The 23,664-nt window shown below is 40.9% G+C and overlaps 1 protein-coding gene across 5 annotated transcripts in view; it reads right to left on the bottom strand.

The window, feature by feature from the left end:
* Positions 1-5,142: 5,142 nt before the first annotated feature.
* HGF (hepatocyte growth factor) overlaps positions 5,143-23,664 on the bottom strand; it is a 56,851-nt gene continuing 38,329 nt past the window's right edge. For 3 of the 5 annotated variants that reach the window (XM_081210710.1, XM_081210712.1, XM_081210713.1), the window contains exons 9-18: positions 21,454-21,581; positions 19,814-19,916; positions 18,737-18,876; positions 17,909-17,947; positions 17,078-17,174; positions 15,421-15,498; positions 13,028-13,171; positions 12,198-12,304; positions 10,549-10,694; positions 5,143-9,868 (exon numbers count right to left, since the gene is read on the bottom strand). In XM_081210710.1, the coding sequence (XP_081066836.1) occupies positions 9,701-9,868; positions 10,549-10,694; positions 12,198-12,304; positions 13,028-13,171; positions 15,421-15,498; positions 17,078-17,174; positions 17,909-17,947; positions 18,737-18,876; positions 19,814-19,916; positions 21,454-21,581 (1,150 nt within the window). In that variant the 3' untranslated portion in view covers positions 5,143-9,700. The remainder of the gene's footprint in view (positions 9,869-10,548; positions 10,695-12,197; positions 12,305-13,027; positions 13,172-15,420; positions 15,499-17,077; positions 17,175-17,908; positions 17,948-18,736; positions 18,877-19,813; positions 19,917-21,453; positions 21,582-23,664) is intronic. The other 2 variants (XM_081210711.1, XM_081210714.1) reach the window with 1 other exon arrangement.

Below are 23,664 nucleotides of genomic sequence, written 5' to 3' on the forward strand. Positions count from 1 at the left end.
ACCACCCTTCTAGGAACCCGTCTATGTTTAGTGGCAGTATATCTGCCTATTGCTGACAGTGGTATGCCAACATGAGGATGGTGCCACACTGGCCAGAGCAACCATGCCAGAAAATGGAGGGTGGCACTCTTCTGTTCAAACAATAGGAACCTGAGGGGATGTTTTTGGACATCTTGTGTTCTGGGACAGCTCCCATGGCCAGACCATGGATGCAGAATAAGAGAGGCAAAGTTCAAGACGCATCTCCTTGGACTATTGTTGATTGTATGGTGGCAATTTGGTTAATGTCAAAGGCTTGCTAATGTTTTGCTTTGCCTTTTTACAGCTACCTTACTGTGAATAAGGAAAAAATAGTATTCCACATGATTGCTATTTCTGCTTTCAGTCCACAGCTGTGACTTTTTGAAGAGAAAAACCCACTTGCTTATTAATGTCTAACAGATTGGCCTACAACTTGTTTTATAATTTGTTCTTGGAGGAGAATGAGAATCTAACTTTTCTCTTAAACAAACATTAAAGAAATCTGTAGTTTTACCTTAGACTTCGTTCCAAGGCTAAAAACAATCCAGTTTCTGGAGAAAAATTTAAATAGCCAATATCCTGCATTTTTGGCTCCAGTTTTGTTTCTTTTTTAAACAAAATCAGTAAATGAATCAGGAAGCATCCAACTTTTTAGCACTAACTTTAGCTCTGAGTTCAGGTACTATATATCTCCATATCCATAATTATTTATTTATGTAAAACTGATTTTGCATTAAAAACTGTTTTTAAAATCATGATAATTTGATTTATCTAATGTAATAAGAATGGGAAAATAGATTTATAATATCAAAATAATACTAGAATGCAATACTCTATGAGAGAAATGGAAATTACTGTAATGGAAACTAAGGATGTCAGGGAACTCTGATGAAAACAGAAACGGGAGTAGAAATTGCAGGTGTTCACTTATTAGTCCCATGCAAAGCAATTCAGCAAAAATGATCAGTATTTGCTGTTGCTGCTACTGTCAGTCTGCCCCTCCTATATGATTCCACAGTTTTTCCAAGTATTCATTGCTTTTCTAAGTTATTATTAGGTCACAATTTTCTGCATCTCCCGCCTACCTCACTGCCAAAAACCCCTGCTCATCTATGTAGCTGACCCCATTTGGACCATTGCAATGTGTTACGCCCTGTGCTGGTAATTGTAGTCCAGCAACATCTGGGGAGTCCTGGTTTCCCCATCCTTGACAAAGACAACATCGTATCCTATGAATTTTGAAGGACAGTGCTGCACATATGTCATGGGTTTCTCAGGTTAACCTACAAAATTAAAATTAAAGCACTGATTGCTTTAAAGATAGGGAGAAAAGGATACAGGTTTCATCTCTTCATCGTTACCTACTTCTGTAGAAGCTGTCTGTGGAACATTTCTAACTTTTCTTTTAAAAAGGTTTAAACTGAAGGAACCAAGCCATTAACACAGAGCTGAGACAGAGCAGCTGCCATACAAGATGCCAAAGAATACTTAAGCAAGTGTTGGCAATGTAGAGAGAACAGATATGCTTAGGCAATGAAACCTGGATGATAAGCAGTTTCTCTTCAGAGAGTGGTCATCACCTGGGCCTCAAAGAGGCTGAACAAGACTTTGGTCAAAGGCCACACATGGATCTTATAATGCCTACCACCTGGCTCTCATATTACCATAAGTGCTTATGGAATAAACATGAAAAATTGGGCTATGAGCCAGTAAGAAAGGTTTCCACCGTATAAAAAGGGGCAGCACTCCTAAAAGAAATAGTACTATTCGCAAATGGTTTACGGGAGACAGATAAATTTGCTCGGTGTGTTCCTGTAGCATAATATCATTGAAGCAAGTTGGAAATTTAACCTGAAGTGGCAAACATTCCCAAGTGACAATGAAAATATGCTATCAGCATTAAGTGGAACGTAGTATATATAGAATGTTCCTAAATATATGCAGACACACTGTTAGTTCTCTGAAAGAACATTTCAAAAAGTCAGATGTTATGGGGCTATCATGCTACAGATTGCCACATTATGAAAACATAAAACTACATCAACATACTGTCTCAGTTTCCACTGGCCAGCCATGGTGTTGTGGGATTGTGTGAAGGCTCCCTGAGCTATTGCAGAAGCTTTCCTCCTTACCTGGTCCTAAGCTGTGCTGCTACACTGCTGTCACCAAGCTTTAGCTTAGTGCATGGGTTGGCAAACTAAGGCCTGAGGGCCAAATCAGGCCCAATTGCCTTCTGGATCTGGCCCATAGACTGCGTGGATCACCAGCATGTGCGTTCTTTCCCTCTCCCTCACACGGCGCCGGCGGCGCCTCCTCCCTCCCTCCTCCTGGCTTCTCCCCGCCCTGCCTATAGGAGGAAGGAGGCTGGGCTTTGTTGGTGCCAGCAGCAGCAGCGGCCACCATTTTAAGCAGCCCCTCTCTGGAGCCCTTTCACACGCCGCTCATCGTCCTGCCACTGCCACCAGCTGCTTGCAAGACACAGGTAAGCAGCTACTGGGGCTCATGGTGCTCTTGCATCATTTCCCCCAAAAAATATAGTCCGGCCCCCTACAAGGTCTGAGGGACAGTGGACTGGCCCCCTGCTGAAAAAGTTTGCTGACCCCTGGCCTAGTGTGTCAGCCAACCCTGGGCTTCTGGACAAATCAAGAGCTGTGAACAAAGAGCAGTCTGGAGTGAGCAAACCACAAGTTCAGGTTCAAATAACACAATAAGCCAAACCATGGCCTAGCTCACAGCAGCACAGCAGAGGACCAGAGGAGGAGCAAAATGGCTGTAATCTTCCTCTCTGGGAACCTGTGGGCTCCTATGTTCACTCTCGGGCATGGTTTGGCTTAGCATTGTGTACAAACCAGGTGATATGATGTCATGGACTGGTTGGATGCAGAGGAATGGTAGACGGAACCAGCTGGGCAACCACCAAGGGAAGAAGGCTCAGATGAGTGGTCAGAGAGCGAAGACTGGGAAGAGAAGGCATCAGAAATTGAAGGGGTAACAAGGGTAAGTGAGTTGGGAAGGTGTGCGGCAAAAAGAAGTCAAGAATCATAAGCTGAAGGCTGAAACTGGCAAGTGGGAGGAGGGAGGACAAGAGGCAAAGATGAGTCAGGCCGGTGAAAAGTCACAGATGTCTCCCTGTTCTGTTCCAACAAGATCCCCTCCCTCACCAATCTCCCAGAACCAGGAGAGGCATGAAAAGGGTGGAGGAGAGATTGGCTCTACACAGGCACAGTCTCTGATTGCTTGGGGAAAGCCCTGGAGAGAAGGAGACATAGACAGCTGTGGGGAGCGGGAACCTTCAGTCTCAGCAACTGATTTCATGGAGGAAGACCCACTGAGTGAGCAAGTCGTTACTCAGGTCTGCCGGGGAAGGATTTAAACTGGCTGCACTTGAGCTGCTGTGCTCATTGGGCCTGACACTCATTTCTAGGCTACATACTATTATATTCACTTTACTATAATTCACCACCCATTTGCTTTCCAATTTAATATGATAAAAGCATATGGCTTTTATACACGTTATTGTTCAAGACCTTCTCTGGAAAAGACAAGATCTGGAAGCAAAAAAAGTCAAGGTTTGACATTGTCATGACATAGTTCATGACATTCCCTCCATCCCATTTGCATTGCATTCTTTTTGCATTGGAATGAATGGTGTGGAATAATGTAATAATTTGATTCTGCCACAGCAGACAGCAAGACGAATAACATGGCTTTTGTGGGAAACCAAACTGCAGCGGAATGGAGACAGTGCTGCAAGTGTGGAATGCAGGTTGGAACAGAAATTGTGCATTCTTACATCCCTAGCTTCTAATCACAGAAGGAGCAACACTGCAACGGCTCCCAGCCACAACACTAATGTCAGAAAGGGTCCTAATAAATCTGCAACTTGAATGTGTGCCACTATAATTCATTTATATGGTGTTCTCCTTGACTTTCAGGGTTTGGGGGCTCTTACAGCCTGTATGGGTTTCATAAAGAAAACAATACAAATGGAAAATTTGGAATAAGACACAGTTCATTTCAAAACTTAGTTGATATCCCCCCCCCTGCCCCCGGGATTCAGGCCACCATCCTCAAACTTTACTGAAGTGAGCTGGTGCAACATCTCAGGCAGAACAGGAACTACCACTGCTGCCATCTTGGATCTTTCTCTACGCACAAATCAACTCTATGAGAAATATCAACTGCAATAACACCACTGTCCAAGATGAAAGTAGCAACTTCACTATGGCCAGTAAATCGGATTCTTCCAAGCACAGTCAATACAGCTGCTGCACCAGCTTGGAAGAATATAAAATGACAAGCACAATTTTCTTGCTCCTTCATCTCAACCTGTAAGTTTTTGAATAATGTTCAGATAAATGGCATACACAGCTTTTTGATAAAATATTTTATTAATAATAATAAAGATACAAAAATACCAACTTTAATGGCTAGTGAAGATGCCCTTAGTTACAGAATTATTGTAAAGTCAGAACCATAGTGTTAAACAGATTTCTAACATCAACAGGCAGCATCTATGAATAGAGGAAAATATTGAAGGAAAGTTAAACTGTGATCCATTTAAAAATGGAGTGACACTCAATAATGACTTTAAAAAGAAATAACATGGCTCCTTTCACCAACAGGCCAACATTCACAAATCAATAATATACTGGCAAACATGGGGGGGGGGGGAGAGAGAACATTTTTAATATGGCAAAATATATAATCATAAATCAAATAAACTGAAATCTATTGATTTCCCAGGGGATGAGCTGACCCATAATCTTTCATATTTTTGTTAGAAAGGACACTACAATCCCACTAATGTAAAAGCAAGCAAGCAAAAACCTCTGCTTTCTAAATACCACCTGAAGCAGTGTGAATAGTAAAACCAATACAAAAACACAGAAATAAATGAAAATGTCTATTTTTTCCCCCTTTGGGAAAAGCTATTCATCTTCTGCATCTTCCAAGCCCAGTTCCACACACAAAACACATCTATGAATTTCAAGCAATGAATGCTTAGTTATGATTTTTGACCTCAAATAAAAGGTATGTGCCCTATTTTTCCAATATCTGTTCATGTCAATAGCCCCACCATGTTTTTTTTACAGAATGATAATATCCAGAGATTAAAAGATTACGTATTCCAAGGAGCACAGAGCTGCCCACTGGCAACTGCAGCCCTGAGATGAGTTCCCTCTTCTTTGTTTATAGCATCTTGTTCTACTCAACCATGCCCTGACATCATTTAAGCCACAAGGGGGCGGGAACATGGGGCAAGTTGTATTCAGTTTACTAAGGGGAAAGAAGGCAATTGACACAGGCTGTCATTTTTGTTGCTGGACGCTTCATGTTTCTCGTAAAGTTGAGATCTGCCCTAAGTTGTACTGCACACTCCAAAGCTCAATGAGAGAGTTTCGTCACAATAATAAAATAGCACATACACAATCCAAAATAATATATATATATATACATACACACACCAGAAAGGAAACAACTGACACAACTGAAACCTGCTTTGTAGTCTACACTGCCAGGACTGATGAGGAAAACTTGTTATTCACTTGACGAGCTTTCCATCAGTTGTCGAGGTATGGTAGAAAAAGAACGGTTACTAATTACATAATTCCTTGACAGTGTCCTTCTTAGCAATAGTTCTGCAATTGTAACACTTGCATGGTGAAGTACCATGGGTACCAACAAGCAATATCCACAGGAATAAATGATGCACAAACTCTTTGCCCTTTGTGCAAAGAAGCTGTTCGGTTTCCCTAGATTTGTTTTTCAGATTCCAACACTAGCAAAAGGAAAAGGCCAAGGGCCAATTAAAACACTCCCCCCCCCCATCCCTTCAATCAAGCTTTCTTGAACATCCATCTCCAGGTACTTGCTGAACCATGTGAAAAACAAGACCAAACTTATGGCTCCCCCACCCCCAGACCGGCTTGAAAGAGAGGAGGATTTAGACCAGGGAAATGGGTCAAATGCCATGTATCGGGGCACCACTTTCTCATCCTTAAACCAGACACATGGGGCAGATAATGATCTCAGGAAGCACAAAGGCTCTTATGGCTTGTTTTTTTAATTGAACAACAGCCCTCCAGAGCCTCACAGCAAACTCTCTTCGAAATGGAGGGCAGTTTTAAAATTCTACTGTTACATGACCTGTGATTTGAGAGGGGGTGATCAGCTGTTTGTAAAAATAATACAAAATCCAGTTAGGTTTGCACATGATTTGCATTCTCTCTTGTGCATCACTTCCCTCCCTTAGATCCAGAAATTACTGGCACACCTGAGAGCCAAAGGCTGCACAGTGCAGTAGTCAATCACACTGTTTGCAACTGACTGCATTACACGATAACAGCTTGCACCAGGAGCCACAAGGCTGGGTGGTGTTTGAACTACTCCAGTCAGTCATTAACAGTCACAACTGTAATGTGCAAAGCCTATGAAACCATGCAGGTTCCAGACCAAAGCACACTGTGTTTGCTGGGCCTTGGTTGCCTGAATTAGAGGGGATCAAAACAATTTACAGACTGTACATGACAACTGCCTGGTCGATATACTACATTTATCCACATGTGTGCATACCAGGAGATGATCAGGACAGAAAAGGTACTGTGTGAATGAGCCCCACCCAACCAAAAAAAAAATCCAAAGCCTGATAGGCAAGAGCTTACAGAAGTATTAAGTTCTAAATTATAGACTCTGTACAATTCATTCTACTGAGACTTCACTGAAAACAAATACTTTCGAAAGCCTTACATGTATAACCCACCGACTCCCACATATATTCTTATATCTATATATCTATAGTTGTATTGTCTTCTGCACAGCAGAAGTTTATAATATTTTAGAATCACTTTTATTACACTGAACAAAATGTTTGCATACATAATACAAAATGCCTGCATGTATAATACATAGCGTACATAAATCTTGATAGAAATGCAAAGTGATTGACATCTTCATTCTAGCCCCCCATTCTCTGCTTGTGTCTGGCAGATCTATCGGTCAGCCAAGTCACGGCACAAGCAGAACCTTCCCTCCTTCTCTTCTCTCTGCATGCATCTCCTGCTTTCTGAAATCTGGTCTAGGGGTTCCCCCAGCCCTTGAGACCATATGGGGAGCATGTGTGGGGAGGAGAGGGAGAGAAGTTCTCTTGCACAACCAGAAGTTGTTCCACTTACATAGTTTTTTGTTGGATATAACCCAGAAAGTTTCTAGGGAAAGAGTTTCACAATATCTTACAACTTCATAACCCTGTTAAATTGAAGCAATTGGATTTATATAGGTTGGTTAACGGTTTATGGGATGGGTCCGATCCCAATTCAGGCGTACAAGTCTCAAAAATGCATGTTAATACTATATTTCATGTCTGTCTCTCTGTGTGCATGCACACCAAATTCAGAAATTCCATTTTCATAATTCATACCCCATTTTTTATTTGAACGTGTGTAGGTTTTTAAAAATTCATTATTTCTATTAAAAGTTCTGTTGCGTAATTATAAACATTTTTACCTAAAAGACAGCAGAAGCAAACAAAAGCCCCACATATATTATATTTTGTTGTCTTGGTCTGATACTAAGGAGAATAGTGCTTCACACATCCTATTTTCCACGTGTTTGGAGAATTACTTTTAAGTGTGACTATGACAAACAGATTTTTGAACACTGAAGTGACATGCAGATCCATTTTAAATGTGGGGATTCTTTCAAAGCTGTATGTAGCTGTAAATGCAGCTCTATGCATTCTGCAATTCCATTCTGTATAGGAAATTTACTGCTTATCCTGCATAACTAACCAGGGATGGTGGCAAAATTCACGGCAAGCAAACCAAGCACTGAATTGCCCCATAGTCTGCTTGTCTGCTCTCTTTATGAAGCAGTCTTGCTTGCAATAACTAGCTGTGGATTTTCCCAATTATTTTTAAAGAGTTTTTCGAATATGATATTTGTTCTGAAAGATTTAGTCAGCTACTGTCATCACCAACACTTGATCTTAACTGTCTGCTAATTGGATCCTACTGAAATGTGCATTCATTTTAACTTCTGTCTCATTGATTCACTGTTGAGGTGATTATGTTAGCCTTTAACTCATCGCTTTCTGTGCACAAACAGAAAGTGATGTCATTGTCTTACACCTCACTGTGAACCTATGATATTTATTTATGTAAGAAAAATGGGTATTACTTGTATTGTGTGAGTGTTAAAATGCAAGTCTGGTGCACTTATTTTTTTAATAACATCATTATATTATAGATTATAGCATTATAATAAGTGGTTACTTTTCTTACCATCCTGTTAATGCTTAATATTTTTCATTATCAATCCACGCCAAGGGACAAACTGCATTCTTAGTTATTTTTTATGTGCCAAGTGTGGGGTTGGGCTGGTAGTGGAAGCTATGCAAGCTATGCCTTGAACAATAGGAAGTGGGTTTTTGAGATGTGGTGTGTCACTCATTTGCTTGACAATATCAGTTATTGATATGCTAGCTGGGTGACAAAGAACAGTAAAGGGAATGAGGAGTCGATCACTTCCTCAGTTTCACTTGAACAGCTAGTATCCCTGAGGTAAGAGACATTTTTCAATGGGCAATTTGGGCTCATCTGTCTATTATGGTTGTGGGAGAGGAACCTTTGAGAGATATTGTTCAGAAGGTTACACAACCTTCAGGTTTTTTCCTGCTGCTAATAACAGAGCCATACACTGCAATGGAGAAGCAGTGTCTAACCTTTAAAGACATGAGGCAGAGGCGAAACATGTAGTTTCATCTCAATAAGTCATTATGCTACAGAGTAAGACCACTGGGAGCAAGGTGTGCCCCCCAAATAACATGGCTAGGCACAAACAATTAGTTGCACACATCTTTGGATCCCTGCCCACCCACTGAGAGAAAATACACTGCTTTTTGCTTGTTGGAACCCATTCATTGACCCCTCTATACTCTCATTATTGCAAATATGTATAGAAAACCTAACTAGTTCAAAAATACAACAGTAATAATGGCTTATAAATTGTTATCAAACATCTTCTAGGCATCCCTATTAATTTAGGGTTTTTCTTTTCTTTTTTAAGAGTGTAAAACTGAGAATATACAGTGAAATCCCATAAACAGTTTGTGCAAGAGATTCCCTCCAAAATCAGATATTGTAGCTTGTGGAACTAAACTGGGTTATAAATCCAAGCAACTGTTTACAAAGGGGATTGAAATATAATTCCATTTTGCTTTTAGTAGGAGAAAGAATCAATTCTGGCTGATGCATGCATTTATCATTGTCCTAAAGAAGTATTAAGAGGCTTACATAAGTATGGAAAAATATTGTAAATTTCAAATTATGTTCATGTCTCACCAACCAGCTGACGTAACCAGCAGCATATAAGAAATTGGGCATTCTAATTCCACAGAACCCATCTTCATCCAGCACTCACATTTTGAAATTCTGCTTTCCCATTCAAGTATTATCAGGAAATAGGTCACCATACTTGCTTAGACTACAGTTCATATAACGCACCGACAGACTCAACATGACAGAAATATCCATAAATATCAGCAAAACTTGACTATCAAGTAGTACTTGATGGTTGCTGTTTGTTTAAAGAATCAAAGAACTTTCAATTACACTTTGATTTCCTTCCTTCCCAAAATGTTCCAACAACTGGAATTTGCTTTCTTGGCTGGAATGTTCAGCTATGATTTGAACGTCATTAAGATTTTATGTATCCATCGGGTGTAATAGGCCACCCTGACAAAAATCCCAGGTCGCCTGAGATTTGCACATCCACGCCCAGGAATGATCACTCCCATTACTAATTTACTTCTGTTTTGCTCGCAGACCAATGGACCGCCATAATCCCGCTAGAATGAAAGGAAAGAAAAAAGAACAAAATAAATAGAAGGATACCTATATTGTTACAGAGCAAAAAGTAAAAACTATCTCGTATACGCCTTACAAGATCCTGATGTGTGTCGTCAGGTGACCGACCATCCTAATCCATTCAGCAAGTTATAAGAAAAATGCCTCATTGCAATTTAAACTTGCTCCACTGAAATCAAAGGCAAAGCTTTCACTAATTTCAGTGGTGCTAGAACATTATGTACCTATGTAACTAATTCTATCAAAATATAGGCTAAGCAATTCTTATTAGGATTCAGCATCAAAACAGGCTCTGATTGGGTGTGGACCCAAGTACTCTAGTAAGAAGAACTTCAGCAATTCATAATGCTTGCCTCCAATTTCAGTTTTTTAATATTACAACTCTAGGGAAGAAGATGTAAGATGCTATTCTACAGATTTCTAACATTTTTTACATTGAGCCCATGTAGTGTAGAGGTTTGAGGGTGTGATTAGGACTAGAGAGATCAAGGTTCAAATCCCTTCTCAGCTGTGAAGCCCAGTAGGTAACATCCAGCTAGTTATCATCTCTCAACCTGACCAATATCAGAGTATGGTTTTGAAGATAAAATTGGTGGAGAGAGATTCCTGGAAATCCTTGAAGGAGGGTAGGATATAAGTAAATAAGCCAACAGAATTGTACCTCACAGGTTCCACTGCCAATGCTCTCAGCCTTAGCACACATTTCTGACTCTTTCACGACTATATTTGTTCCAAAATCTTGACTGCAGCGCTCATTTCCCATGATGATCATATTTGCTTCTCGAAGTCTCCCATCAAAGGGAGCATCTGAAACCCAAAAGCAAAAATGAGAATATGCTGGTGTTTGCTCTCTCTTCAACAATAAAGACCATGTTTTTCTAACAAAAAACAAGTTCCCAATATATTGGTTCAAATAAAGAAGCATAACACAGAGTTTGACTTTGCTAAAAAAATAAAAATAATTAATGTACATTTTGAGAAAGATGTTACCATGAGGCATAAATCAGACTAGGTCTATATGAAGTTGTAATTCTAAATCCATCTCCTCAAAAGCAATTCCGCTGAAGCCATTTGACTAGGTACCAGAACAATATGCTTACCGTATATACTCAAGTATAAGCCGACCCGAATATAAGCTGAGGCACCTAATTTTAGCACACAAAAAACCTGGGGAAACTTATTGACTTGAGTATAAGGCGGTTCACCACACCACAAACCTGGTTATGGCGGCAGCGGAGGAGGAGGAACAAGCGGCTTGAAAGGGCTGCTTTTGGGCTGCTCGTTTCTCCTCCGCCACCGCCGACAGTGGCAAAGGCGGAGGAGGAGGAAGGAGCAGCCCAGAAGGACCCTCACTCGAGTATCAGCCGAGGGGGGCTTTTTCAGCATAAAAAATGTGCTGAAAAAGTCAGCTTATTCTCAAGTATATACGGTAATTAAAAGCTAAGCAGAAAATAAAATTAAGTTAACTGATCTGCTTCCTGACGACACCTGATAAATGTCAGGAGCACAGTAAAACAGATTTTTCCATACCACACACACAACTAAATCACAACCTGCCATACTTTCCCCCTACTGGTGGGTTAGTTAATAAAAAATGTCAGGTGTGAGTTTATGAGGCAGGTGGTGCAGCGGAAGGCGTGCTGCGCATGCGCCACGGATGACGTCTCCCTCTCTCCAGCACTGAATGTCATGCTGGAAGTCCAGGTCTGGTGGAGGAACTCTAGATGAGCCCCTGGCCTGATCTAGCAGGCTATTCTTATGCAGAGGCCAGACAACAGTTTGGGAGGAAAAATATGGGCCAACCTTTTAAAGTACGATAAAGAAGACAACCATTTGGTCATCTCTGTGTTGTTGCTGCTGCTTTGCATAATTCATATATATATTAGGGGTGACTGGAATCCCCAGGGAAATTTTGGTAGTCTTCTGGAAAACTCCTTTTTGCTTCCCTCAAAACCCCTTCTATTCTCCACACACGCACACCCCGTGGGAACCTTCAAATTGGCCTCATCATTTCACTTTTAGCAGCAGTGATTCTATCCAAATCACTGTTGATTTTAAAAAAGCAGGACCAGTGCTTTTTTTCTATTAAAAAAAATATGTTTAGGAGTCCTCTCATTTTCCTACTCATATTGAAATATTGCTCCTCAATGGGGCCAAACTTAGATTCACAAAATGTTTCGGGGTATGTGTACCCCCAGAAAAAAATCACTGAGCAGAACCCTCCCATAATACATGAACCCACACAAACTGGGAACCCAGGTGGCTATCAGCACCCCAGTGCATGTTCTACTTCAGAAGAAAAGCTCTTACTTCCTGTATGTCCCCATCCATAAACAGTGCAAGTAGTGCCTTCCGGAATGGTACATCCAGAAATGGGCAACCTGATGATTGCCACAGCATCACTGCTTACTGCTGGCCTGGAAAGAGATTATATAAAGACAGATGTATACTTATTCTTACCAGCCCTTTTAAAGCAGAGTTCATACTCACAACAATTTCAGTAGCTAGATCAGGTGAACAGACATGTACTTGCAACTTTTCAAAAAGTTTAAAGTTCAGCAAAAGGACTTAAGATATATTCTAGAATTTGTTTTTTGAAGCCCACAGACTGAAAGTTCTATAGCAAATTTCTTTACATGCAGACCTTCCAAGTGTTCCTAAGAACTCATGAACTGGGATTCTTTTCAGGAAAATGACACATTTTTCTACCTGCTTATTGTCCATGGATTTCTTTTTGGGATCTGCCTAGTGGAATTGCCTTCTGGGATTATTGTTTTGAGGACATTTTCACAAGTGCGTGGAGGAGCACATGTTGTGATGTGATGTGTGTAATCACCTCGACAGTGAATCAATGAGACAGAAGTTAAAATGAATGCACATTTCAGTAGGACCCAGTTAGCACGCAGTTAAGATCAAGTGTTGTTGATGACAGTAGCTGGCTACATCTTTCAGAATAAATATCATATTTGAAAAACTCTTTAAAAATAATTGGGAAAATCCACAGATAGTCATTGCAAGCAAGTTCTCTGGTCACTTTACTTGGGAATTATATTATATACAGTAGCAAAGTCTCGTGCCATCTAAGAAGTGCACAACTGTCAACACAAACCTACAAAGAAAGAAGCATGATTACAACTAACCTGGAAAGTTTCAGCAATACCAGTTCTGATCCTTTGGGACCATATACCAGCTGGGAGATATTCAGAACTTGCTTATGCTTCTCTTCGTGTGCTCTTTCAACATTATGAATTCCAAGCCATGCTTGATAGTCTTTGAGATTATACCTGAAGGAAGGAAAATTCAATGGCACTTTGTATGTGGTTCTCTGTCCAAATCAATCAACACTTGGAGTGGACTAGTGGCTTTACGCTCTCTGGATCAGTTTACCATGGGCAGATTTCAAACCTTTAATTGTGGTTCAAAGATGAACATGCAGCGTGGTGATGCATAGAGCAAAAATCATGGCTGCTTCACTCTTCCCGTGCCCCTGCTACACTGCCAGGAGCCAAGTCACAGTTTGGCTCAGCACTGTATCTGAATCCAAGCTCACCATTTGTTTCCTCCAAACAAGCCACGGACAGTAAGCCAAAAACAAACGTTGGTTACAGCTTTTGCTTTGTTCTAGAAGATAAATATCACAAGCCAAACAATGGTTTATCTCCCAAGCAGTGTGGCAGCAGTAGGAATGGCGGAGGAGGGTAGCAGCAGCCATGATTTTCATCCCATGCACCAGAATGCTGCGTGTGCATCTTTGAACTATAGCCAAGCTTCACTAGAGTGGCTGGGGAAACCCAGCCAGAGGGAGGGGTCTAAATAATAACTTATTATTATTATTACTACTATTATTATCACTATTGTTTAAAGTGTTGTGCAAATCAGACCACTGACTTGCATGCCCAGGGTAAATATGAATACAATATGAAAACACTTTGTCAGTTTGAAAGACCACGGTGTGTTGTTGAGCCTCTTCGATTGTGGTCCAATACTTCCTGCATCCCTACTTAATTTAGTCTTCTAGTCCTTAGTCCTTCCTACTTGCTCTCGGGGTTGTTAGGGGTTTTTGTGTGTGTTTTTTACACCATTAGCCAATCTGTTTTTATATCAAAATGCAAGTGTGTCAGCTGCCGTCTCAGCTGCCTGACCCAAAGTTTCCAAGATCTTCTGTATAATTACAGGGGAGATGCCACTCTCTGAACAGGTTGCAAGTAAGAAGGTAGGCAGGGGGGCTGGCTAAGGACAGATTGAGGTTGGTGGGGAAGCAGGGGCGAATGAAGGCTAACCGACACCTGGGGCGCGGCAAACTACTGGCTGCGCACGCGTGGCGTCGCTACATAGGGCGCATGTGTGGAGTCGCTAGATACCGTGCATGCGTGCGACACCGCGCATGCATTGTATGTACTGGTTTGCTGCCGGCACTGCTCAAATGCTGTACGGGCGGTGGCAGGATCCTCTGCTTGTGGCTGCAGCCGCGAATGGAGGATCCCCCACACGCGGCTGCGGCAGCATGATGGTTGCTTGCGCCGCCGCGCCCGGGGGTAGTGGGGCGAGCACCCCAAGGGGTGCCTTCTTGCCACCCCCCCAACATGGCACCCGGGGTGCACCGCCCCCCGCCCCCCTTGCGACACCACTGTGGGGAAGAGCATAATTATCAGAGGATAATTCACTCTGATAGACCAACCTAGGCTGAACATTGCCCATTTCAAATAAAAGCACTTCTCATTTCTGTTGGTTGAAATGGAATTTGTATTATTACACAAAGGAAATGGCAAATATTTAGAACCAATGACGTTTAAAACTGCAAGAGATTTTTGAAAGAGTTCATCTGAATCTTTAGCTGAGATTTCTGCATTGCAGGGGGCTGGACTAGAATCTGGGATTCTATGAACCATCTGTTTGTTGGTCCAGCAACACTAATCACATTAATACATGATTTTTTTTACATTATAAAATTCTGTTGCTTTACTTAAAATCTGTTAACAATGTGACAAAAAGAGTCTAACGTGGTATTCTGAATGTATAAATTCTAACTACATATTCAAATGCAGTAGACCTCTGAAACGGTGACTGATGCAATCTGCTAGGGAATAGATTTGGGATAATAAGAAGCAGCAGAAAACTGTAAACTAATTCTTTTTGTGGAGGATGGGGCTTGTTTATTTCTTATTTTCACATACCCTAATCTACATTTCCTGGTTTCGATTACAGCTTAACGTACGTACAACACATTTCAAAGAGCAATTGCCAAAGTAGTTTATGGCTACAAGGTCAAATTCTTGGAAAGCTCCAAGTTGCATCTGGATTCTTGACTAAACAGAATAGAAGTTTTGGGTATTCTCCGCCTCACCACCTAGGTAAATCAATTGTGTGGTAATATTAATTATATGAAAAGGATAATTGTTGCAGAATACAACTTTATAAAGGCTATAGTTATACAAAGAGGGCTAGGTTGCAACAGAGAGATTCCTACCACAAGCTCTTAAAGAATAAAATTGTTTTTCTACACTAACTGTGTAGTAATAAAAAGTTACTTTACCGAGAAGGAAAACATTGTTTTGCTGTCAGGACCCAGTCTTCCTTTATTAATGAACCTCCACAGAAATGCCTGCCTCTGCTGGAGGAAAAGGTTGAAATAGTTACTTGTAGTCATAAGCAGCTGCATACAACTCAAACCAATATTGTTCTTATTATAACTAACATAAGAAGAGCCTGCTGGATCCGGCCCCTGGCCCATCTAATCCAGCGTCCTCACAGTGCCCAGCCAGATGCCTGTGGAAGCAGACCAGGAGCAGAGCAGCCTTCTCCCCAGCCCTCCTCCAAGCTAGCTGCCTAACAATGTGATGCTGACTTCCAGAAAATTGTTCCCCCTCCACACCCAGGTCAATGTATCGATAGCGACCGTACTCTTTTGCCATTGTACCATAGCATGAAGACAAGATTCCTCTTCCCCCAGCAAGTATAGCTTTGTTTTAGTTTCTGTGCATTGCTTTAAAAAGAAAGATCAGCTTGAGGCCCAAGAGTCTTCTATCCAGTAGTGGCTTTAAATGCACAGAGGCAACCCCCTTTGTGCAAGGCAGGGCACCTCTTTTTTGCTGATCTCTTCTACCCAATTTGCACCACCCACCCACCCACCCACCCAATGCCTCTAAGAAGCTTCTCCTAAAAGTTGGTGAGCCATTTGGAAGAGTATGAGATATGGCCCAGAGGAGAGAGTGAAAATGGGATAAATAGCAATAAACACTCAGCATCCAAAGGGAATCAATCAACAAGAAGAAAAAGAAATGCTTCTGTTACCAGACAGCTCTGCAGCTTGTTTCAACTTTGCATTCTGACCCTCATGAAGGTCTAAAATATACAAGGCTGAAATGCACTGGGCTTGTTTCTGAATAAAATACCATATAGCATATTGCGATTTTTCTCCTTTTCTTTGGGTGAAAATAGGATGCCTCACCTGACACCAACATAAATGATTCTGCTAACACAAAACCACCATGGACTGCAATCCTAGCCCCATTTATCTAAGAGGGAAGCCCCACCGAATTCAGTAAGACTTACTTCTGTGTGGACCTGCTAAGGAGTCTGCTGTTAGTCAGGGTAATGGAAATCATTTAGTTAACCACAAAGGCCAAAGGACTGAGTGAGCAAGAACTGGGATGCGGCCTGCCTGAGTTTGAGACCCTCCTCTCAGAACCAATGGAATATACCATATTTTTTGCACCATAACACTCACTTTTTTCCTCCTAGAAAGTAAGGGGAAATGTCTGTGCGTGTTATGGAGGGAATGCCTACGGGTGGCATGCCTACGGATTTTCCTCCTCTAAAAACTCCGTGCGTGTTATGGTCGGGTGCGTGTTATAGAGCGAAAAATACGGTATAAGTGTGAGACTTATGCTGTCTTGTGGAAGCAATGTGGGGAACTTGTTACTCAATGTGCAGTTAGAAATTCAGTGTTTCTCCCCTAAAATGGAGAATCAGAGACAATAGGTCTGTCCAAATGTTCAGAACCACATGACGGTAATTGCATTAACATTCGTTCAGGGTTTCAGTTCACAGGGACAGTTTATGCGTTTTCAACAGGTCGCTCCACTACGTGGACACAATTATTGTTATGTTCTTTTGAATGACCAAATAAGGTCTTGGGAGGAAGGGAGGGTTGGATCCCACACAGTGAAGGGCAGCACATACAGTCTTACCTGTCCTTCAAACTAACCATCCATCCTTTGTCAGGTTGAGTTGGGATTCCATTAACAACTCTCAGGTGTTTTGTTGAGGCACAAGGGATAACAGCAGCTGAAAGAATGTTCTTAGGTTACATTATATTCCACTTTAGACCTAAGACTTTGAACAGCTTATACAACTACACTTTCCCGTTAAAAGAAAACAACAACTGACAAGCATCTTTTCTCTAAATAGTCTATAAGCCGCCCTAAAATTGTTAGTGTCCTTTACCATCACAAATAGCAGTGGGAAATTATGATGTGGTTCTTGCTGTGAATAAGAGCAGGAGGACAAACAGGACTCGAGGACCACTTGCAGCATATATTCAGGAACTTTAATAGACTTTGACAGTAATATTAACCATGGTTTAGTGCTTAAACGGGAAAGCTGTAGAAAGCTCAAGGAAAGCAACAAGTTCATGCAGTGCCTCTCTTTCGACATGCTCGGGAGGAGTGCAGTGGTACCCTGGTACTCAAATGGCTTGGGTCCCAAACAAATTGGCTCCCGAATGCTGCAAACCCGGAAGTGAGTGTTCCAGTTTGTGAACGTTTTTCGGAAGCTGAACGTCTGACAAGGCTTCTGATTGAGCGCAGGAAGCTCCTGCAGCCAATTGGAAGCTGTGCCTTGGTTTTTGAACCATTTCAGGAATCGAACGGACTCCCAGAACAGATTAAGTTGGGCTGTTTAGTGTTATGAGTATGACCAATGTATGAAGTGGGCCTAAGATACACCCAGGAAGTGTGAGAAAGGATGGCTAATATACCATAACAGAATTTATTTATTGGATTTATATAAGCGCTACTTACGGTCTAAACTGCCCATTGTAGGAACGGCATCATCTTCACCTACACAGACAATGCAGTATAATCAAACCATGATTATTCTTGTTAAATAAACTTATTTACAACTACAATGTGTGTATGAAAACTGTAAACATGGCGAGTATGTTGAAGAATATACATTTTTCTGCTTAACTTGTGGCACAGGTTCAATAATGTCGCCCACTATGAATATTTTCCCAAGAAGAATGTTTCCCAAGAAGAATAAGAACCCTAAACATTTACTTGATTTATAATCTGAAACAGCACACCTCTTTAGGGATGCAATAGCCTTTCAAACAGAAGATCTATACTAGGAGTTAGCCAAAATATCCCTCCCTACTTTTCCACCATGTTTATAGGCAGTTAATTTTAATGGCTTTTCAGGGTTGATTTGGAGAAAGAACCTCAATCTAGTTACCATTCCCCCCCAAGCCCCCCACACACCAGAATGATGCTATATCTAAGGCATGCTGAAGGGGAAAGTGGTGGCTTCCATAATTTGTAGAATGTCGCTTGACAATATTCTCGGAAAATGTTCTATTGGCTTCAGTTTATGCACACAATTTTAGCCAAACAAGGGCTTGCTTTCATTCCATTTTGCCAATTTTGAAGCTTATCTAGATAAATTAGTACTAGCTCCACGTTGGTCAACTTTTCCCACCCCATTCTCACCAATATCAGTGTCTGAAGCCTTTTTTTTAATTATCACATTTATCAGCTAGAGTACAGAACTATATATGCTCCCTCCTGACTTTTTTCCACTTCCAGCAATTCTGTAGCATCATCGGCCTATCATTTATACTGAGCACTTACATCTCGATATAGGGCAGTAGTCCCAGGGGATCTGAGGATCACTTGTATAGCACCAAGGACCGTGAACATCATCATCCGGATTACGACAATAATTTTTCTTCAACTTGCTAATATCTGGCTCTTTATATATTGGTAGATGCCTATAAAGAAAATATAATAAGCTTGTATGAACACAAGTCGATTTCCTGATTATTAATGGACATTTTTGCCAAGCAATTTGTGCTCTGACGGCATTCACATTTCAGGCTTATGGGGTTTAGAAATAGTACAGGAAATTTCCCCTAAGGCATGGTGGGGGAAATTAACCAGAAAAGCTCATTTGATAAGCAGAAGGCTTCATGAGAAAGAGCAGGGCATTGTGGGAAACTGTTGAGTACTAAAACGTAGCTCTCTGTTTCCTGTTCATGTGAGGGAATGATAGAACATACATCTTGCAGGAAACCCTGAAATCCAAGTAAAATAATACGAAAATCAAGTCTAATCTTTTTTTCCCCTGGACCTTCAAAACAACAGTTGAAGATTCTCCTTAAAATGTCTTATCTTTCCCAACACCACAATTTATTATGAAATTGCAAGCTGTGCACTGAACTTGGAATCTAATTTTATTGCAATTGCCTTTTGAAAAAAATATATTGGACCCAAAATGAATCGACACTGGTCTGTGAACTCTTGCAAAAGCACCAGAAGAAGACTTCTCACAGTGCCACCACATCAGTAGATCATATAAAAACCCCTGAAAATAATTTGGTCTTGTGATGGACTTCACTAGATTAAGTAGTCACTTTTCTTCTGAAACGATAAGAAAAACCCCTTGAATAGTGGAAGCAAAAGAGTGAGAGGGAGTCTATATAAAATGAGATGTCTTCATCCCAGTTCTACTCTCCAAACAGGGGTATAAGTCCATCTATAGGCCTACCATCTATAGGCCTACCATCTTGAAAAGAAAGAAAGGAATTCAGTTGAAGGCACTGTAAAAAATGTTTAGTAAAAAACATGGAAGCCACTTGAACAATATGTTGCAACTTTCTCTACTGATTGAGACGGAAAATATTTTTTTCCTTTTAGTTTTGTACATACCTTTGTAAGTCTTGAATGTTTTTATCCCACATAGAGCAAGTTAAGCCAAAGCGGGTCTGGGCCATATTTCCCATATAATTCGTCCCATTCCCTCGATAGCAATCTACATAAAGAACAATCATTTAAAAGAAGCTACTAAAATACCAGTGTTACTGGTTTTTCTAAATATCCTGTTAATTAAATATCATCCAGTTTTTTCAGCATGTTGTTTAGAAGGTAATACATACAAAAGCAGGGCCAGTAAACACAGTCATAAGAGAAAGCTAATGTACATGAAGACAAGAGCTCTTTGAATCTTTTAAATAATTATGTTTAAAGATATAAATAAGTAACTCAAAAGTAAATAAGTAACTTGCTTTCAATATCTATTGCAGATGTACTGGGAATTTTTCAGTTCAAATGGTAATTTGTTGACTGTGAACTTGACAAGGTCGCCCAATGCATTAACATATGTAAAAGCTGCCAATGTATCTTTAGTTCTGCAGTTTAAATCCAGATGTTTTCAGGAGGTTATAAAATGGAACTTTAAGCTAGTCAAGGAAAAGGTCCTGGATTCTGGCAAGGATAGATAAATGCTGTAGTTACTCATCCCCATACAAGGCAAAGGACAAGCTCACAGCTGATCTCAAGTAAAAATATTCCCATCTTTGAAACATACATTTTGGTTTATTTTAATTCGGAAAATGTTTCACAACTTTGCATATGCTGTGAATAAGTTTCACATCTGCAACCCTTTTGACATTGTCACTTCAAATAGTCTTGCACCATTCTGCTACATTATAGTTGTGAAGCAGAATCACAGGATTCTGTGGAATTTTAAAAAGAAAAGTGTGAGGTGCTGATTTAGTAGACTGGGCCTTTCAGACTGACCTTGAAGCCACCTGAGAAAACTGCAGAACGCAGTTCACTGGAGAGATTGCTTGTAGAATGGAAAAAAAGGACACTCACAAACCTCAAAAGTAAGGTAAATACAACACAAACCCTCCATCCCAAGTACAAACCCTCCACGAGCATTTCACTGAAATTTCCTGCCTCTTTCGTTATTCTCAAATGTAATTTCTTTCTCATTAATTGATGCAGAATGGTTGAGAAAATCATGGAAGTCCGCTCCCCCCCCCCTTTTCGGTGGCGGCGTTGCAGGACGGCAGACGCTTCACTGGGGCCCCAGCGAGGGAATCCTGGCATCAGAGCCCCTTCCTGATTGGTGGTGTGGGCGTAAGCCTGTGCCGCCTATCAGGAGTTTTGGTGACTTGGGATGCAGGCCAAGGGCTGAGCCGACAGATGGGGAAGGCGTCCCTCGGGTCTGTTCCTTGCCCACACCTGGGGTTCTACCTGCTTTTTCTCCTCAATAGGGGGTGATTTTCAGCACAGCACCAGATTACATTAGAGACCTTTGCAAACCAAATATCCAGGTAGAGAGACAGAAATTTTTACTCTTAGTTTGTGGTGGCCTCTCTTAAAAAAATATTTAATTTGTGCACAGAATGTCAAATCTGCTACTATGACTATTATGCAGTAAATGACTTAACAAAAAAAATTCTCATGATATTCCCAGCAGCATCCAGAACAAGGATTACGCTGAGGAGTATGGTTTCTTCCACAATACTTTAGAATATTCTTATCTTCCTAGTAGACGTTACCTTGCTCACTTGGTGCATCACATTTTGGTATTTGAAAGCAAAAGCCAGTGCGAGTTTTTGCGTCGGTAGTAAAACACCACGGTGCCTCGGCTCCATCTGGATTGCGGCAGTAGTTTTCTCTTAAGTCCCTATAAAAAGAATAAACATGTTAACATATGTCAGGCACAGTGCTGCTGTTTTGCATTGCTTTTTCTAATGCAACTTAGCAATAATAAAAGCTGTTTGACATCTGTGTGTCACTAAGTTTCTAAAGCAGAAAGATTTGCACAAAAAACAACACAAAGTGTGCACACACTCGAGTAAAATTTGGCAACAGAAAGCAGGAGACAACAGGTACATTTATATTCAATGAATAATGGCTATAGTATTTCACATAAAGTGCAAGGGTATCTATGCGCTCCATCTTTTGGCCACCGTTGCTCCAAATGTATTTTGCCTGTTACAAACTCTTTCATGTGAACTGGGATCAGAGTCATCTGAAACCTATTATAAATTCTGCTTTCAGGCTTATGCCAACAATAACCCCTCCCTTCTCAGAGTGAATGGATCTATCTGGTTATAGGGGTAGGGCCCCTTTGGTTTTATCACTGATTTAATTAGGAAACTGAAACCCAAGAGTATGAGAAATGTGATTAGAAATCCTATACAGGTGTTACCTTTTGAATTGGTGTCTAACCATTAGGGACTCTCTTTAAAACAAAGTATCAGTTTGTATTAAAACTGTCAACCTCTTGAAATGTAAGTGTTACTCTCCATTCTCCTGAAAACTTCACTCAAGTTCAATTGAGTCTTCAATTTCATAAGGCTTTTTTCGGCCATCTGGAATAATGATTGATAACTGTCGGTAGAATAAATGTGTGCCCAGTCTTATTAACATGAGATGTCTTCATCAGACAGCCTAACAGAAGAAAGAACTATGACTATCTCTGACATAATATTTCATTCACTGCAATTTTTAAGAAATTGTAAGGAAATAGGGAATCTTCAAAAATGCAGAATTTGTGTTGGCTGGGAGATCAGCCATGAGAGCCACAATGTTCAAGCTGAATGGAATGTATGCTCTGTGTGTTTGACTTTTCCATTGCTTAAACCTCGGGTGGGAAACCTATGGCCCTCCAGATGTTCCTGGACACCAACAAGCCCCAGCCAGCTTGGCCACTGGTCAGAGGGGATGGGAGTTGTAGTTCATCCTCATCTGGATGCCCACAAGATCCCCATTCCTCATTTACACAGACACACATCTTCAACAGTTCTGTATTTTGGGGGGGGGGGGGATGTGCGTTGGAAAATGTAACATCAACAAGGAAACTAAAACTAACCAGGGTAGCATTGTAGAGCTTTCCCAGTACTCCAGTATTCTTTAAAAAAACAAAAACAAAACAAAAATAAAGGGAGTTTTCTTAGGAAATAGGCTCAATGACAAATGTTGACTAATATTTCTAAAGTGCTTAATCAAAACTCCTAAGGGAGTCAATTGAGTGTTTTGTCTGGGACATGTTACAGGACCAGATTCCCCCATTCCCTTCCTAGTTGGGTTAAAGAGGTTCTCAAGAAAGGATTTGTAGAGGATATCCCATATTAGTGCAGCTTTAAGTGAAATTTATGAAATTTGGCTCACTATTCTGGAAAAAGAGATACATTCACCTCCGTGCATGCTTTTCTTTAAAGTATGTTACACATATTTGGCTGAACACTTGAAATCACATGCTCTGACCGATTGATTGTAGCAGAACAATTTTCAGGGTGAAAATCCTGAGGACTGCTATAAAACTTTTACATCCTTATTCTTTAGTTTTAAGGCTTTAATCCTGTGGTCTGAACATAGATGTCTAATTCTCAACTCTAACCTCCAAGCACCACCAGCCCAAAGCCTGGCTTTTCAGAAGTCCCGATGCTTTCATTTGGACTTGCTGCCCGTTAAGTATATGCAGCCAAAGGCGTGTACTTCACCCTTCTACAAGTTAAATGGGATTAAATTCCAGAGCCTCACAGAGCCAAATGGACCCACCCACCATATTTCTAATGTCCACAGTAATTGCTGCAGCTGCTCTATTAATAGCCTTGTTGATCTACATTTATTTTGATCTGTAAAGTCTTCAATGGTCTGCCCAGGAAACAGCACCAAGGCAACAATAATTACCAAGGGATCATGTTGCATTTAGGGGAAGGACCACAAGTCAGTGGTGCAGCAGGGGTGTTGTAAGCAAAAGG

The sequence above is a fragment of the Podarcis bocagei genome, assembly GCF_964188305.1.
Source record: "Podarcis bocagei genome assembly, chromosome: 10".
NCBI lineage: Eukaryota > Metazoa > Chordata > Lepidosauria > Squamata > Lacertidae > Podarcis > Podarcis bocagei.